This window comes from Phoca vitulina, unplaced genomic scaffold (genome assembly GCF_004348235.1).
Source record: "Phoca vitulina isolate PV1807 unplaced genomic scaffold, GSC_HSeal_1.0 scaffold85, whole genome shotgun sequence".
NCBI classification, from domain to species: Eukaryota; Metazoa; Chordata; class Mammalia; order Carnivora; family Phocidae; genus Phoca; species Phoca vitulina.
This window is the reverse complement of record NW_022589788.1, coordinates 1,026,805-1,044,243: the sequence shown is the minus strand read 5'-3', so window position 1 is coordinate 1,044,243 and position 17,439 is coordinate 1,026,805. Positions and strand designations below refer to the sequence as shown.

Genomic DNA, 17,439 nt, shown 5'->3' with positions numbered 1-17,439 from the left:
GTGGGTGCTCAGGTCATGATCCCAGGGTCCTGGGCTCAAGCCCCATGTCCCTGCTCAGTGGGGAGTCTGCTTCTCCCTCTGCCTCTCGCCCCTGCTTGTGCTCGCTCGCTTTCTCACAAAGGAATAAATAAAATCTTAAAAAAAAAGTGAGCAGGTCTTCCGCTGCCTGTGGCATTAAAGGAAAGCATCTCACATACTTGTCAGAGTTCTGGAAAGAGAGGAGGGAGGGCAGAGCTGGGAAAGTGCTGGAAGAAATAACAGCTGAACTCTTCTCATGAGTAAAAGACCTGAATCAGCAAATTTTAGAAGCTGAGTGAACCTCAGGTGGGATCCACCCAAAGAAATCCACATGAAGACACATCATCATCAAACGGAACAACGCTGAAGACAGCTGATTTTGCCAGCGGTGCGTGAGAACGGCGTCTGGCCCACAGCGAAGATGCTCCTCAGAACTTAGAGGCCGGAAGGAAGGAGCAGTGTTCTTCACGTGCTGAAAAGCCCTGTCAGCTCCGAGTCCTGTTCCCATTGAAAATATTCTCTAAGAAAGTGGGGGGAGTCAGGACATTGTCAGAAGAAGGAAAACTAAGAGAACTTGCCACCAGCAGATCTGCCTCAACCTAGAGGAGGATCTGTACTCGGAAAGGACATAGTTGACCCTTGAACGATGTGGGGGTTAGAGACGCTGGACCCCACGTCTCCCCCAACGCACACGAAAACCTGCGTATGACTTTCCTTTTTAGTCTCTTTATCCATGACTGAAGCGGTGTTAGAGTAGAGAAGGTATTTACAAGTGCGGTGATGTGTTGGGAAGGGGATTATCTAGAAGGCAGTAGAAGTACACTGGGGATGTGTGCAGAGCTGTGTGAGGTTCACAGGCCCACCTTTTATATGACCCTCGGCTCTGTAGCGTTTCAGGTTACGTTCTCAGAAAGAAACAAAATGCCCAAGACAGGATTTGACTCCATTAAAAACACAACTGGAGGGAGCTCCTCCCTCTGTGTCTCTCAGGGGTCAGCAAGCAGGTGGCACAGCCGGGCCCTCTGTGTGTGACATTTGACCCCCAAAAACCTACCTGCTAAGAGCCTGCTGTTGACCAGAAGCCTTACCGATGACATACAGTTCTCGAACACCTGTTTTGTGTATAATATGTGTTATAGGCTGTATTCCTACAACAGAGTAGGCTAGACAAAAGAAAATGTTACTAAAACCGTAAGGAGGAGAAAAGACATTTCCAGGGCCGTCCTGTGTGGAGAAACCCCGAGCGTGCGTGGACCTGCGCACTTGAAGCCGGTGTTGTTCACGGGTCAGCGGTGCTAGGAGGCCTGGACCATGAAGACAAAAGAGCGTGGTAAATCCAGCAGACCTCCTTCTCATCCGCCTCTACGCCAAGTGCCGTGGTCGCAGCAGAAACGGGCTGCTGGGGTGGCTGTCCGTGGAAGCAGGAGACGCTGAGACGAGTGTGCCGTGAGGGGGACAGGTCAAGGGCCGTCTGGGGGCCGAGGTGTCGACACGTTGCTGGGACTGGGACGAGGATGTGGACGGTGAGCAACCACTGCACGTACCACGCAAGGAGACAGACTCAGAAGCACGGGACACAAGTCCACGTGGAACCACGGAACCCACAGGAAGATGGGGAAACGAAAACAAAAACCCAGCTTTTTCATAACAACCCCAAACTGAAAAGACCCAGCTGCCCTTGAGTGGGAGAACGGTTAAAGCGGGATGGGCTTCCGGCGCAGCGCTGCCTGGTTAGGGAAGAGCAGGTGCACGGGTTTCCCGGGAGACCCCAAAGTCGTAGCTCCCCGCCCAGTGGAAACGAGGAGCAGAGGAGTGGTTGCCAGGGGCTCAGGAGGTGGGAGTGTGTCTGTGAAGCACAAGGTCCTCGTGGGGACAGGAGGGTTTCCTGCTTGGTGCCGTCGCCGTGCTGGCTACGACTGTCAGCATCGTCTGTACGGCGTTACCCTGGGGAGAAACCCCGTCTGTCATGTCTGCATGTTGATCTACAGTCATCTCAAAATGGAAAGCTTACTTCAGAGACGGGGAGTCGCGGTGCTGTCTGCCTCACAGGGTCACTGTGAGGCTCGAGTGGGGCCGGCCGAGGGGGCCTCTGGCACGGGAACTCTGGTTCGCTCTTCTCCCTTGGGTCCCTGTGACCTCGGGCGGAGGCCAGGAGACCTCTTCAGAAGGTCGGGATCGTGCTGCTCTCCATCCTTCCTCCCGTCCTGTGGATACTGAGAACCCCTGGGTGGCTGGAGGGCCGTGGGGGGTGGGGAGAGACGCTGGGGTGACCGTGAGGAGGAGGAGGAGGAGGAAGGGGCCGTCAAGCGCAGGGAGCAGGGCCTGGGCTGAGGTGGGATCCTGGCCGCTGTGAGCCTCCCCGAGGTCCGCACCTTCTGTCAGACGGTTCTGGTCACTGCAGACCCGAAGCTGAGGCCTTGGTGGTGCTGGTTTGTCTTGCGCTTGGCAAGGCGTGTTAGGAAAGTGTCTGACAGTGAGACACTGTAATCCTGGAATGACCTTCGCACGTGTACTTAGTTGACTTTCTTTTACAGCTGATCGCTGAGGAAGGGGTGGACAGCCTGAATGTGAAGGAATTGCAGTCAGCGTGTCGGGCGCGAGGCATGCGGGCCCTCGGTGTCACGGAGGATCGGCTGAAGGACCAGCTGAAGCAGGTGTGTGGCTCAGGGGCTTCCCCACCATCCGACCAGCATAGATGGGCTGCTTGTGGAAAAACTCTCCTCAAACCCTGGTGGCAGCCAGGCCTGGACGAGGGTGCATGGTGACCTGGTTCTGTCGTGTGCTCACTTAGCCTGTGTTCGCGGCTCTGACCTTTCTCACCTGCTCTTGGCGGATGTTAACATCCTTACTGTCCCATTCTGGTCCTGTGTGGACAGATGAGGATGAGGTGAACTTCCCTTAAAATTCCAGCGTGTCTTGTAACTGAGGCCAGGGACCTCTGGGTAAATAGGACCCAGGCCAGCCCATCCTGAGTGTCTCTGTCGGCTGCGCCTTGCTTTCTCCAGCGGCTCAGGGGCCCTTGGTCAGCATCCAGAGACCAGCGTGGTGGCTGCATCCGTTTGAGTAGGTTAGAGGTTGGAGAGGGGACATTCACGGCACTTGAGCTGCCACATGGGAAGACCCAGCGCGTGCCCAGTGCCCGCTGGCCCCCGTCCAGCTCTGTCTGCAGGGCCGGCTCCCTCCCCGGGGCTTGTCCTCCACATGCAGACAAAGGGGTGTCAACACCTGCTTTTCCTCTCTCAACACAAGTGCTGTCTACTGTGCGGTCCCCCGGCAGAACCTTCTCCGTAGGCTGGGTCCCTGTGTCTCCCGCAGGCATGCCCGGGACTGTTGGCAGCCTGCTTTGAGCACAGCTGGGCACGTGTGAGTGCGGGACGCTGTTGGAAATCAGAGTGTTTGGGTTTCCCTGGTCATGTCTCCTCCGTCTCATCTCCACTTCTGTCCCGCGCCCAGTTTGTGTCCAGACCTTGTCGTGTCTTCCTGGTCGTTTGAACACTGTCTTTGTGTCACTAACATCCCCCCAAACAGCGCCTGGCCCTTACGAGGCTGGCAGAGCCCTGAGAGCCTTCTGAGCCCACAGGTACCACCCTTGCAGTGTCTGTGGCGCTTGGACGTGAGGAGCTTCCAGGGGCGCCTGGTGGCGCCGTCAGCGGAGCATCCGACTCTTGGTTTTGGCTCAGCTCGTGATCTCAGGGTCATGAGATCGAGTTCCGCGTCGGGCTCTGTGCTCAGCAGAAAGTCTGCTAGAGATTCTCTCTCCTTTTGCCCCCCAACCCAAAAAAAAGAAAAATTAAATAAAAAATCAGTAAGTGAAGAGCTTCATTAACAGAGTGTGTGGTCGCCTCGCTCCGTGCTTCCCGAGCCTGGTGGCCGTGCCGCGGGTCCTCATTCACGACCCTGGGGCATCTCGGGCTCGGTCAGCTGAGGCGGGCGTCAGGTCATAAGAGGTGGCAGTAGGTGGGCCTTGTAGAAATTGAGGACTCTTGTTTTGGGGAGAACTTCCTCGAGTGATCTAGTGCGTCCCATCTACCCAAGTCCCCCTCCCCCATCAAACCAGAGAGAGAGGAAAATGCCAGGGTCCAGGTCCCAGTAGAGGCCGATGGGACGCGGCCAGCAGGTGAGTGCGTCCAACCCCCGACTGCAGTGGCTGGAGCTGCACCTGCACCAGGAGATCCCGACGTCCCTGCTCATCCTGTCCCGGGCCATGTACCTCCCAGACACCCTCTCGCCCGCCGACCAGCTCAAGTCCACGCTGCAGACACTCCCGGAGATCGTGGTACGTGTTGCCAGGAGACCGCTTCTGCGGCTCGCTCTGGAAGGGGCCCTCTCGCTTCTGGGGATGCGCCCCACCCCCTTCTGTCTTACCGGTCCTTTCTCTGAGTACCGAGGGCTCCTGGGACGGGCGCAGAAGGTGCCCCTCGGCTGCCTCACAGCCTTTCCAGCAGACGGGGCTCCTGAGTGCGACCCCGGGAGGCGGTCCCACTCGGCAGTGCAGGCGGGCGGGGCTGCTGCAGGGGCCTCTCTGGCCGCGGCCAAACCTGCCGTGCCGCCACGAGCCCTTGGGCCGCAGGCTCCCCCTTCACAGGTGTCCCCGGTCTGTAGGCGAAGGAGGCCCAGATGAAGGTGGCCGAAGTGGAGGGTGAGCAGGTGGACAACAAGGCGAAGCTGGAGGCCACGCTGCAGGAGGAGGCGGCCATCCAGCAGGAGCACCGGGAGAAGGAGCTGCAGAGGCTCTCCGAGGCAGCGGTAAGCAGCCGGCAGGTCCGTGGGCCCGCCCAGGCAGAGCGGGAGCCACACAGGGCGTTGGGACAGGCTAAAGGCTGTCTGCTCCAGCTTTTCTAGAAACTGCTTGTGGAACTGTGTCTAGAGGCTCCCTGCGGTCCGTCTCCTGTTTTCTGCCTGGAAGGCCCGGGGGACGGGACTTGGCCGGCTCTCCGTGGTCCGGGTGCCAGTCCCCCAGCACGGCCGGCCCGGCCGACGGACAGAGGGGCAGCGCAGTGCCCACGTTCTCTTTGGGCCCCTTGGCCCGGGCGGTGGGTGTGTTTGCTCTGGAAGTCATGGGGCAGCTTCGTGCAGTTGTCAGGGGAGGACGGAAGTTGGGGTTTGATGGTGGTACCGCGTTAGATGGGCCTCCGTGGACCTGGGAGCACAGCTGCGCCCGTCGGAGTCCTGCAGTGACGCCTCGCGGGGGTCACCCCCCGCATGCTGGCTGCCGGGCTTTCAAACCTGCACCGGCGCACAGCCGGCCTATTGACATCGCGCCCTCAGTCCGTGCCGGCACCGATGCTCTAGGACGGTGGCCGGGGCGCCAGGTGACGCTGAGTCGGCAATGGACTTGCATTTCAGAAGGAAGTGGAGCCCGAAGTGGCGGCAGAGGCTGCCCCTGGGAGGCCTGCGGCCGAGCTGCAGCCCGAAGTGCCCGAGGTGACCCTGCCGTCAGAGGCCCTGAAGGACACGGCCCCTGTCCTGGAAGGCTTGAAGGTAACCGCGCACGCACACCCGGAATGCAGGCCATGTTGGAGCCCAGCAGGAGGGTGGAGAGGGGGCTGGCTTATGGGGCAGGGACTCCTGAGGTGCCGTGGCCAGGCTTAGGGTGACAGCAGGCGGTTGTGGGGTGCGGAGGGCGAGGCCGCAGCTTGGAGAAGCTCTCGGGAGGCCCAGTGTGCTGTGACAAGAGCAAGCTGCGCTCCGAGCTCTGGGCCCGGGCGCCTAGGAGGCTGAGGTGCCCGTGGCTCGGCCCCCCGGGCCCTCTGTGCTCCCAGTGGCCGGGGATCCACGCCTGAAGGCAGGTCTCCAGGCCCCTTCCTGGCCGGGCTGCACAGTGGGAAGGAGGGAAGCTGGTGTGACCCGCAGCCTGATGTGCTGGGCACTGTAGCCATATACTTCTCCTGGGGGGCCTCACTGTCCTGGTGTAGCCCGCTCCCCACACAGGGCGCCTTCTGTCTGGAACTCCCAGGTGTTGGGTGTGGGAAATCTCTGTAGACGGATGGCAACGTTGGTTTGGCAGCTGGAGTAGGAGAGAGACCAGGACTGCGGATTCATGTTGGGTGGGGGGGGTGGTTTGAAGTGAGGTCCCGGAGGGCTTGGAACACGGTGGCCTCCACGTTCAGAGGTCAGAGGAGAGACGAGGCTGTGGAGGGACAGTTCATGCAGTCCCAACACGTCGACACCTGGTGGGAGGTTGTGTCCAGGGGAGGGTGGGCCTTGTCAGGGGTGTTGAGGGCCAGGTGGGGGAGGCCTGAAGACCGATCCCTAATGGGGAGGGTGAGCTTGTCTGTGGCTTGGCAGGAGCAATTGTGGGGCAGAACTGGAAGAAAAAGCTCCCCTGCGGGGGTCTTAGGGTGGAGCTGCCAGGAGCTGGGGGGACGCCAGCCTTCTCCAGGCCCATGGGGAAGGAAGGAACCCACTGCAGCAGGCGGCAGGGAGAGCTGGGTCTCAGGGAGGATCTAGACTGTTGTGAGAAGACTCGGGGTAGCACATCTGAGCTGGTGCGGCTGCCGAAGACGGTCTGTCATCCTCAGAGGCCGTGTGTTTGGGTGGAGGACAGTGGCTGGAACAGTGAGGAGGGAGGCCAGGGCCATCCTGGAAACAGATACATGCTGGTATGGACACATCGAGGAGGCTGGGAGGAAGAGGGTCCCAGGAAGCTGGGGCCACGCTGGGCTCAAAGGGTGACCCAGGGAAGGGTCAGGGTCATTTTTAAGGGGGTGCAAGGCTGGAACACAGCTGAGCAGAGATGGAGCCTGGCTGGGCCCATGGAACGCAGCTCAGGGAGAAAGGGCACCTGTCATTAAATAGGGCTGGGACAGTTGGCTTTCTTCACGGAAACAGATGCATCCCATTTCCAACAGATTAACGGCCTAGATGTGAAAGGACATTTAGAAGTGTCAGGAGATGGGGCACCTGGGTGGCTCAGTCGTTAAGCGTCTGTGTTCAGCTCAGGTCACGATCCCAGGGTCCTGGGATCGAGCCCCACATCGGGCTCCCTGCTCCGCGGGAAGCCTGCTTCTCTCTCTCCCTCTGCTCCCCCTGCTTGTGCTCCCTCTCTCGCTGTGTCTCTGTCAAATAAATAAATAAAATCTTAAAAAAAAGAATTGTCAGAAGAACTAAGGATTGCTGGGGATTTCTTAGCAAGAAGCACAAACCTTTACAAAACTGACAGCTAAGAGCCTTTGTTCCCTGGAAAGTCAGCGTAAGGGGCGGGAAGAACGAGGATGTCTGTCCCCGTTTGCAGTGCAGCCCCGTAGGTCTGAGCTGTGCTGAGCGTCTGCTGGGGGTGCACAGAGAACCCAATAGCTCGCCTCTGGTAGGGACCCTGCGCTGTGGCTGGAAGCCTTTCCACAGAGAAAGCCAGGCCCGTGTGGCGTCACAGGCCAGGTTCTGGTGAGATCCTTCCATGCGACGCAGACTGCAGAAAGCCAGGGGGGACCATTTCCAGCTTGTTCTGAGATGAGCGTTAGCTGATGCCAGACCGCTAGGAGAGAACTGCACAACCGCCTCTTTCAGGAGCACAGATGCACAAATTCTTAACAAACTCGTGGCAAATCAGATGCAGCCATTCTGTAAAAAGGCTAACGCGTCTTGATCTCATGGGGCTTGTCCAGGGAATACAGAACACCAGTCAGTGTAACGAGCATAGTAACAGAATGAGGAGAAAAACCATGTATGAGCATCTCGATCAATGCAGAAGAAGCACTTCACAGAACCCAGCATCTGCTCCTGATTAAAAAAAAATTCCTCAGCGAGCCAGGAGAGGAGAACGTTCTCAACCCGACGAGGAGCGTCTGTGCAGACAGCTGCCGCTGGGCCCCTGACGGCCTGCTTCTGCTCAGCAGCCGCCGAGGGGCTGGCCAGGACCGTTAGGGGAGAGAGAGAAGAAAACCACACAGTCAGAAGGAGGGAGCGAAACCGCCTGTTTGCAGAGCATGTGAGCTGCTAAGAACGAGCGCTGCTTCTCTGTGCTGGTCACGAGCAGCCAGCTTGGAAGGTCAGCGTATCACTGACCGTCCCCTAGAGTGAGCCACGTGGGGGTGAGTCCGAAAGTAGCCACGTCAGCGCTGTACGCCGGATGCTACGGTGCTGTTGAGGTCAGTTAGCTCGGACGAATGTCCTGCCCTCGTGGGTGCCAGGGGTCCTTGTTGGTGAGGTGTTCGTTCTGCAACTTGTGTATAGATTCAAAACCATCCCGTCCCAGCGGGCTTTGTGTGGAAATTGATAGGCTTATTCTAAAGCGTACGTGCAAGTTCAGAGGAGCTAGGATAGCCTACGTACAGGAGCAGGTTTGGTCTGTGCTCAGGATGGGATGCTGTTCGGCCCCTGGAGGCACAGGACAACACGAGTGGGGCTCCGAGTGAGGGGGCAGACGACGTCCTGCACGCATGAGCTCCTGGTCTGGGATGTGCTTGTGTGACCTGCTGGAGGGCAGCTCGGAGCTGGCCTGGGGACACAAAGGTTTGGGGTGGCCGACAGGTCTCCGTCAGGGGGTGATGGTTTCCCGGGCTTGTGTGCGTGTCCGATACACACGTGGTGGGGGTGGGTGCCATGGGGGCGAGGACGGGGACTGCGCGCGTGTCTGCTGGCCTCTGCCACGCATGGCGGGAGCAGATGGTGTGGACAGAAGAGCTGCCGAGTCTCGGTGGGTGGGAGGGCAGTGATGATCTTCCTCCAGCTGGGTTTCCGTTGGGGTGCTTCCTTTGCAGGAAGAGGAAATAACAAAAGAGGAAATCGACATACTCAGCAACGCCTGCACAAAGCTGAAAGAGCAGAAGTCGTCCCTGACGAAGGAGAAGGAGGAGCTGGAGCTGCTCAAGGAGGACGTGCAGGACTACAGCGAGGTGGGCGGCGGCGTCTCGGGGGTGCCCTCCGCCTTCTTCTGGGCCGGGCGGCGGTCTCTGCGCGGCTGGGCCCTTTGCTCCTGGCCGCTTGCCGTGAAGGTACCAGACCTTGTGTCTGCGGTCGTAGTTCCCCGAAACACTTCTTTCTTACACACTAGCTCTTTTCATTTATTATTATTTTTTTAAAGGAAAACCTGTCTGTTTTATAAATATTACTTCCGAATCTGATTTAAAAGAGCTGTTTTGGGGCGCCCGGCTGGCTCAGTTGGAGCGTGTGACTCCATCTCAGGGTCGTGAGCCCAAGCCCCACGTGGGGTGTGGAGCCTACTTTATAAAAGAACTATGTTTTCATAGATCCGTTGGGAAAAGATGACTAGTTTTGAGATTGATTGGTAAAAATAATGAACCATTTTCATATCAACCCTGTTGCCATGGTGGGTTCTCCATTGGGAATTAGGTGTTCACCAGAAATAGCCCTTTGCCTCGTCTCCAGCCCCACCTTCCATTGCTCCCTGTAACGCTTGCTCATGGGGACAGTCGTGATTTGGGATTACGAAGGCACTTTCTGTTCCTTGATTCTTTCATCCATTTATTTATTCTTTTAACAAATATGAAGAAAGATGAGACTCAAATAGATGCCATTTCCTTTGCTACAGAATCAATATTTGAGTTTGCAAAAATAAGAGTAGTTTGTATGAGAGATGCAGATACGACTGTGCAGCTCTGTTCGTGACCTGGAACTTTTTACCTTTGGGTTAATTTAACTACTTTCACAAGGTAAACAGAGGTGTATGGTTCCTTTTTATTTTTTTTTTAAGACAGTCTTTTATAGCTGAATAATTTCGTTAGGACTTGCAAGAGATCAAGAAGGAGCTTTCCAAGACTGGCGAAGAGATCTATGTGGAAGAGTCTAAAGCCAGCAAGAGGCTGACGAAGAGGGTGCAGCAGATGATCGGGCAGATAGACAGCCTGCTGTCCCAGCTGGAGATGGACCAGCAGGCTGGCAAGCTGGGCCCCACCCCCGAGCAGCCGCCTGCGGGGTGAGTAGGGCGCCGACACCGGGCACAGGGAGACTCAGGGATGTGCTGACCTTGAAGTGCATTTCTCAGCCGTGGTGCCCAACCCCTGACCTTTGACCCAGCGGTTCCAGCCAGAAGCCCAGCCACACCTCAGTCTCCACTTGTCACTAACCGTTTTACTGCAGTAGCTCTCAGGGTCCTCTCTCCTGCACGCACACGCACACGCACACTTTGGCCACTGTCAGGACCGTACCTGTGGCTTGGCTGGCCCCCCCCCCCCCCCCCCAACCCTCACCCCCCAGCCACCGTAGGCCACACCTGTCTCCAGACTCCCATCAAGCTGGTCCTTTGTACATTCGTACATAGGATTGCAGCTCCCCTGGGAACCCCTGGGCCCTCCCCTGCCGCCTCTCTCTTCCTGAACCCCCTGCACACAGGCGCTCAGTGACGACCCCCACTCTGGAGGTCATTGTGTGAGTGAAGAGCTGTCAGGCTGGTGAATGGTGCTCTCCTGGGCTGGGCACTGTGCTCTGAGCGCCCACAACTCCAAGGGGGCAGGTGGGCTGGCTGCAGGCTTCCTGCTGTCCTCGGGTTGGGGGACCTTCTCCCCCAGACGAGGTTAGTGTCCTTCCTGAGCTGTGTCAGCCCACCCGCCCTCGCTGGTCAGAAGGCAGTACTTGGCCCTTGCCGCCCAGGCCACGGCACACACGGGCCTGAGGACCCCTGCCGGGGACCATGGCGCACTCTGTGCTGCCCCGCGGTGGAGAGGCATGCTGGGGGGCAGCGCACGGGGAGACGTGGCACCAAGTGGAGATCTCTGGTTTTGTGTCCGGGTTGGGTGGGCATTTCCAAAGGCAGGGGCCGGGGAGCGCTGGAGGGCGCGGTTGCCTGGGTCAGGGTTGACCCGTAGGAGGCCTGGTGAGGGTGTGGGTGTGGCGGTGCCGTAGACAGGCTGTGTCCTGCCCCAAGCCCCAGGGAGACCGTCATCAGCATCACCGAGCTCATCAGTGCCATGAAGCAAATCAAGCACATTCCAGAAAACAAGCTCATCAGCTTGGCCTCCGCGCTGGATGAAAATAAGGACGGCAAGATCAACATCGACGACCTCGTCAAGGTGAGCTGTGGGACGGGGTCGGGACTGCCTGGCCCAGCCGACGGCTGTCTCTGGGGGTGGACGTTTTCCACATGTGGCCCCGTCCCTGCCCTCACACTAAACCCTTGGCTTCGTCAGGGTGTCCACCTAGAGCAGCCCGTCTGCATTTTGACTGGACACTTGGCCTCTTGTGGCCTCTGGTGGGGCCATGGCGTGGTCAGGGGGATGCGGCAGCGGCAGGGTGCCTGGGGCAGACCTCGGAGGGGGGAGGAGTTGTGTCCGGCCGTCCTCCGGGCCACCTGAACCCTGAGGGGGGCATCCAGGGGAGCACTTGGGTCCCTGGTGCCAAGAGTTGGGCAGCCCAGGAGACTGGGAATGGGATTCCACCTTCATGAGGAGGTGTCTGCGGGGAGAGCACCTTCACGGGTGTTTGAACAGTTTCCAGTCTGTCCAGCTGGTTGGTGATTTTTCACATGTTTACAAAGCGTAACTGCTGAGTGACTGTGGTCCGCTTGAAAGACAAGGCATTACCTTTATCAGCAGCGGAGGCTGGGAGGCCCGAGCCCACGTCAGCCGCCCCTCCCCTGGGGCCCCTTCCGTGGTGTGGATGGCAGCTTGCATGCCCTCGCGCTGCACGCCTGGATCCTCTGCCCTGGTGGAGCCACGGGGGCAAGATGTTCCTGAGGAGCCACTGTCCAGGGCAGGCCCCCAGGCCGCGACCAGGGACCCGATAGGGGACCCGCCCCCGTTCCCCTCCCCCCACCCCCACATCCTCACACACTGCATGTCTCCTGCTCTCTCAGTCCCTCTTCCTCATAGCTTTTTTTTTTAAGATTTTGTTACTCATTTGACAGAGAGAGGGCGCGAGCACACACGCACAAACAGGGAGGGTCAGACAGAGAGGGAGAAGCAGACTCCCTGCCGAGCAGGGAGCCCGACATGGGGCTCGATCCCAGGACCCCAAGATCATGACCCGAGTTGAAGGCAGACGCTTCACCGACTGAGCCACCCACGCGCCCCTGCCTCCTAGCTTTAACCTGGCCTGGGGCTTTGGAGGCTGTTGGCCTCCTGGAGGTGGGTGGGGGCCTGGTACTGGGGAACCAGGGCTGCTGCAGGACCCCAGGGGCCCTCCTGCTGGGACGAAGGAGCCACATTCCGTCTCCCCTGCGTGCTCTGTGGGGAAAGCGCTGCGTGGGGGCAGGGCCACCCCCTGAGCCCCTCGTCCCTTTCTTGTGTGCGTAGGTGATCGAGCTGGTGGACAAAGAAGACATCCACATCTCCACCAGCCAGGTGGCCGAGATCGTGGCCATGTTGGAAAAGGAGGAGAAGGTAGAGGAGAAGGAGAAGGCCAAGGAGAAGGCTGGGAAGGAGGCCGCGGAAGTGAAGAATTAGGCCCGCCCCGCTCACGGGCGCCTCGGGGCCCCTTCCGCGTCGGCCTCCGCCCCCCAGCGCCGCCTGCCGGGCCCTGCTGTGCTCGAGACGGCTTTGAGGTAATTCTTAGTGACAATCTAGTATTTTGTCTGGAATAAATCAGAAACTTCCATAATCAAGTAATTTTTAATTTCATCATTCCATGAAGATTCATTCAGTCTGGAATCCCTGAACCCTTCCAGGGCATCATGTCTGGACTCACACAGTGGCACGGTGCTGCCGTGGCCCTGCCGTGGTGGCCACGTGTGCAGCCCGCCAACGGCTGGGGAGTCGTGGCCGCACACGGGCCTCCTGGCTCCAGAGGTGGGCCCGGGCCAGACCAGGGCAGTAAGGTGCCTCCTTCCCTGCATGGGCCACACCCTGCTGGCGCCTGTCCCTGGGGAAGAAAGGACCGGCCGTGTGGACTCCCCGTGCCCGTGGAGCCTGAGGCATGCAGATGGGAGTTAGAGAAACACAGCCCTCCTCTTGGCTCTGGAGAAGACGTGCCCGTTAGTCTGCGGACTTGGATTCCTGACCGTCAGGCAGCCTAAATGGCACCTGTTCACGCACAGTTCCAAAGTCGTCTCTGGAACGACTGGGATCCCACAGCCTCTGGAAAACCACAGTTGTCCCGACAGGAATGTGGTGCCTTGTGCAAGTCTCCTGCCATGTGTCCGCCCTTGCTTGGTTTAACCTCTGGTGTTCCCCTAACACTCGAAGCAGTTGACGAGCGCAGACTTGTCACACACCGCCGCAGGTCTGACCCGTGGTAGCCGACGAGAGTTACGCTGGGAGAGATACTAATGAAGCTCTTGGAAGTTAAGCCTTTCCACTCAACTGATTGATCATGCTGTTGTGGCTTTTAGAAAGTTTCCCGCTTTGGGTTGTCAGCGCCCCGTCACCCCCGTGGGTGATGGGGACGGATTGCGTTGTGTGTCCAGGGACGGCGCGGGGCGCTCGGAGCGCACACCCCCTGCTATAGCGTCGCTCCCAGCTCCTCCGGACCAGCAGGCCAGTGGCCGCACTGGTCCTGGGGCGGGGAGTCCTGAGGGGCTTTCAGAGAGGCGGCGCCCTGGCGGGGGCCGGTCCAACACTCAGGCTCTGGAGGGTCGGGCTCACCTGGCGCACCCGGGGCTGGAGCGCGGCGGCCTCCGTGGGCTTGGCGTCTGGCCGCCTCAGCACCTGGCAGCTCAGGTTGGGGGTGCTCGGGGGGCGGGGTGCTGGGGTCTCAGCTCTGTCGGACCCGTTCTTCAAAGGCTGGGGCCGTTATGGGCAAGAACGTTCTCTCGGTGGAATGCAGGCACAGGCTTGGAAGAGCTAGGAACAGGGTGGCCGGGTGAGCCGGGTGAGCCGGGAGAGGAGGAGGGGGGCCCAGAAAGGACGGCTTCTAAATTACTTGAAAATTTTTACTCAGCCGTTAAAGAGGAAACTTGACAAAATAGGAATAAGATTATGTATTCTCAAATGTAAACCTTTGTAAAGTAACAGTTGGGTTCTAAAGGGTTTTTATTTCGATTATTTGAGAAATATATTTTAGATGCTTAATTAAAATATTTATGAATTACCTTACACTTCCGTTAGTGGCGGGTGTTGAGCCGTAGGAAGTGTGCGTGTCTGTGAGCTTTGGGCCGCCTGTGGGCCCCGCGGATGGCGCTTGTCTCTGTAGCGAGCGGCGCTTCGGCGCCCCACCAGCTGGGCCCAGCTCCTGTCTTGCCCGTCGCCGCCCTGCCCGGGTGCCCTGGGCATCCCCACGACGCGGTCACTGGGACGGCCGTGCGCCCCCGCTGCGCCCCTGCTTGTCCGCGTCCCCCGGGAGAGTCGCTCGCCCCCGGATGCTGCCGGGCTTGGCGAGGACCTTCGGGGCTGGCCGCGTGGGCAGTGGCCCTGCTGCACGCCCCCCCTCGGTGGCGCGGGGGGTGTTCCCGTCCTGAGCTGGTCGCTGCAGCTGCGGGTCGTGTCCGCGCGTGCCGGCGGTAGACCTGGAAGTCAGTTCTGTGCCGCGAGCTTTGCGGAGGCGCCCGGGCCGTGACCGCCGGTGTCGGGCGGCTGCTCCGCGGCCCTCCTGCGCTTCTTGAGGAGAAGCAGCCTGTGATGTCGACACCTGCTTGGAAAGGAGACAGGAGTTCTTAGCACGTGCTTCATCCTTCGCTCCACCTTTTAAACACCACTCTTTTAGTTGGGATTTGGGAAAACTGTGGCTTCTGGAGCCCTTTTGGAATATCAAAATCCAGACTTTTTAAAAATGAAGGGCGCTTTGCAATTTTGCAGAATAACCTCCAGGCAGCGGTTCTCACAGTGGTGCCCTGGGCCGCCTCCACCTGAGAACCCCCCCACCAGCTGTGTATAAATGTCTTTTTTTAGAAATAGTGTTTTTATTAAAATGCCAAATTAATGTTCCCATAACACTTGAAGTAAGATTTTTGAACCATGTGGCGCATCAGAAGTTAAGGTGGAAGCGGACAGAATTGTCGGAGTGTCTGCTTTGGGCTTCAGGGTCCGCTTCCACCTTCATGGTGGAGGGGGGTGGCACGTGGCCCTTGGGCGTGGCTGTGCCACCATGAGGCCAGGTTCCCGATGGACGTCCCACCTAGCGGAGCTCAAGCCCGGGTGGCCTCAGGTGCGCGCTGGCTTCATGTCCCGTCAGACTGTGCCCCCAGCCTGACCCCCGTGCGGTGGCCAGACACTCAGTGTGGTGTACGGAGAAGGGTTAATAAAGCACTGTCGTGATGACCTGTCCACTGTGCGGTGGTTGCTTTGTCCAGACTGGTGAAGGAGGCTGCTGCCTGACCTGCTCTCCCCCTGACCCCAGTTCTCAGTGGACGCCTTGGGACCTGGGTGGGCAGGACTGGGATCCCGGCTGAAGGGTCACCTAGGAGGGCCCAATTCTGTTGAGAAAGACTCTGAAAACTCCTGGGAGTGGGGACGGTGCTGCCCAAGGGCTGTGCACTCCACTGAGGGGGTCCCGGATGATGCAGGGGCCCTCCCTACCCTGCAGACTGCTCCCCAAAGCCTGGACAGGGCCCAGAGAGCTAGCTCAGGGCTGCCTGCGCTCTAGCCCAGAGTAGAGAGCTGAGCCCCTGCTGGGAGGGCCACTAGGCGGCAGGACAGGCACAACGATGCCCCCCCCCCACCGTCCTCCCAGTTCCCTCCGGCAGACAGACCACCCCACCCTGAGCCGGGGACCTCCACCCTGTCTCAGGTGGCCTCACCCCTTCACTGGCACCAGTCTGCATGGGGCGCTGTGTGGGATCTCTCCACCTTTACTGAGTCCTGACACCCTGCCTGAGGGCCACCCTCACTAGCATCCCACCTCTCCCTGAGGCCAGCCTTGGCCACGTTCCCTTTGCCCTGTAGGTCTTGAGAGCTCAGACGCGGCTCCAGAACCATGTGGGAGAGGTTATTTTTGTGGGTGCAGGTGTGGGTGGGGGGCTGCTGGGTCTCAGCCCTTGCCTTCCCCCTGGGCTGGGCCCTGAGCCAACGGCTCCTGTCCAGGTTCTTTGCGGTGCCCTGGCAGGCACCTACACGCCATCGCGGGAGTCAGTGGCTGGGGACAGTGGGGACAGGGGCCGTGTAAGTCTGCGGGCGACATGAGGCCTGGGCGGGAGCCTGTTTCTCGCTCCACAGTTCAGAAGGCCACATAAAGACACCAGGGCTCTGGGGACGCTGATCTGGGAGGGCGGGGGGGGGGCAGGTGGCTCTACAGTCCTGGGGAAGGGGTGCTCCTGAGCAGAAGAACGAGGACAGCATGAGTATGAAACACCGAGAATTGGTTGTAAACGAAGCTCCCGCCCCTGGCGGTCCTCAGTCTTGTCTGCCCGGCTGGCACAGACTCACACCAGGAGAGAGAGAGGCGCTCCCCAGTCTTCTCAGGAGGACGTTCCATCCCCGCAGGGTCTTGAGGGAGAATTCCTGCTGGTGGGCCTGGAAGCTACCTGTGCTGCTTCCCAGGCCCCAGGCACCACTCCCTGGGGGCTGGGGGTCATGGGGGCAGTGAGCTGGGGCAACTGGGGGTGAGGGCTGCTGGCCATGTGCCCCTTGCTCTGCCCCCCACAGCGTTCCTGCCCCAGATGCCCACCCAGCAAAGTCCGACGACCCCACGGGAGCACGGGCATATCCAGAAAGCAGGGCCTTCCAACAGGACACAGCTGTGCCCCCAAAAACTCCGGGAAGACGGGAGAGGGCCAGGGGCTATTCTGGACTAGGGAGAGACAGCAGATGAGGACCTGATTGAAAACCGCGCCGCTGTGGTGGGGGCGGCTGGCCTGCAAGGGTGTTTAGTGTGGGGGCTGCGGCCGTTTGTGCGACCACCTGCCCGGGGAGAGGACGCGGGGTGCACGGTCGGGGTCCAGCCTAGGAGCACAGGCGGGCGGCAGCCCACAGGTCAGGAGTAAGATTGCGGGGTCCGGGAAGGGTGTGGAGGCGCTCGGCCCAGGTGAGCCGAGCCAGGCAGCGATGGGGAAAGGTGAAGGGCCGGCCTGGAGGTCCAAGAACGGGGGAGCTCGCGACCTTCCGAGGGCAGGTGGCGTGTGGACGCGTCTCTCCCTGAGCCGCCACTGAGGCCGGCCCGGGGGCTGGGGCGAACCCCACCCGGCCCGGGGCTCAGAGAACACTCCGCAGGCTGCGCGGGGACCGCCCGCCCGGCTTGAAGGGCGGGGCCGCAGGTGCGGCCGGACAGGTGCAGCCTGACTGGGGCGGGGCCCTGGAGTAGGTGGGGCCAGCAGGTGAGGGGCGGGGCCGCGGGGAAAGGTGGGGCCCGCAGGTGAGGGGCGGGGAGGCTCCCCGGCCGCGCGGAGGGCCCGGCTGCCCTTGCCTGCCTGTCCAGTGCCCCAGCCTGCCGGCCTGGCCCGTTCCTCTGCCCGCCCGCGGCCCGCCCGGGGTCTCGGTCCGGCGTCCGGAAGACCGGCCCCTCCCCTGGAGGCCTGACCCCCGTTCCCGAGCGCGCCCCTGGAGCCCCGCGGGGCCGCGCAGGACAGGGGCTGGGGACTTGGCGGGGATGCTGGCGGGCGGGCACTAGAGGGCGCTCCCGGCCCGCACTCCGCCCGCCTCCCCGTTTCCTGCCTCCCCC

General features: G+C 60.1%; 1 protein-coding gene across 1 annotated transcript in view; it reads left to right on the top strand.

The window, feature by feature from the left end:
- Positions 1-15,109, top strand: part of LETM1 (leucine zipper and EF-hand containing transmembrane protein 1) — a 38,222-nt gene extending 23,113 nt beyond the window's left edge. Inside the window, exons 7-14 of the mRNA XM_032395524.1 lie at positions 2,553-2,672; positions 4,163-4,294; positions 4,621-4,764; positions 5,365-5,499; positions 8,718-8,852; positions 9,702-9,892; positions 10,841-10,985; positions 12,207-15,109. Of these exons, the coding sequence (XP_032251415.1) occupies positions 2,553-2,672; positions 4,163-4,294; positions 4,621-4,764; positions 5,365-5,499; positions 8,718-8,852; positions 9,702-9,892; positions 10,841-10,985; positions 12,207-12,356 (1,152 nt within the window). The 3' untranslated portion in view covers positions 12,357-15,109. The remainder of the gene's footprint in view (positions 1-2,552; positions 2,673-4,162; positions 4,295-4,620; positions 4,765-5,364; positions 5,500-8,717; positions 8,853-9,701; positions 9,893-10,840; positions 10,986-12,206) is intronic.
- Positions 15,110-17,439: the final 2,330 nt, after the last annotated feature.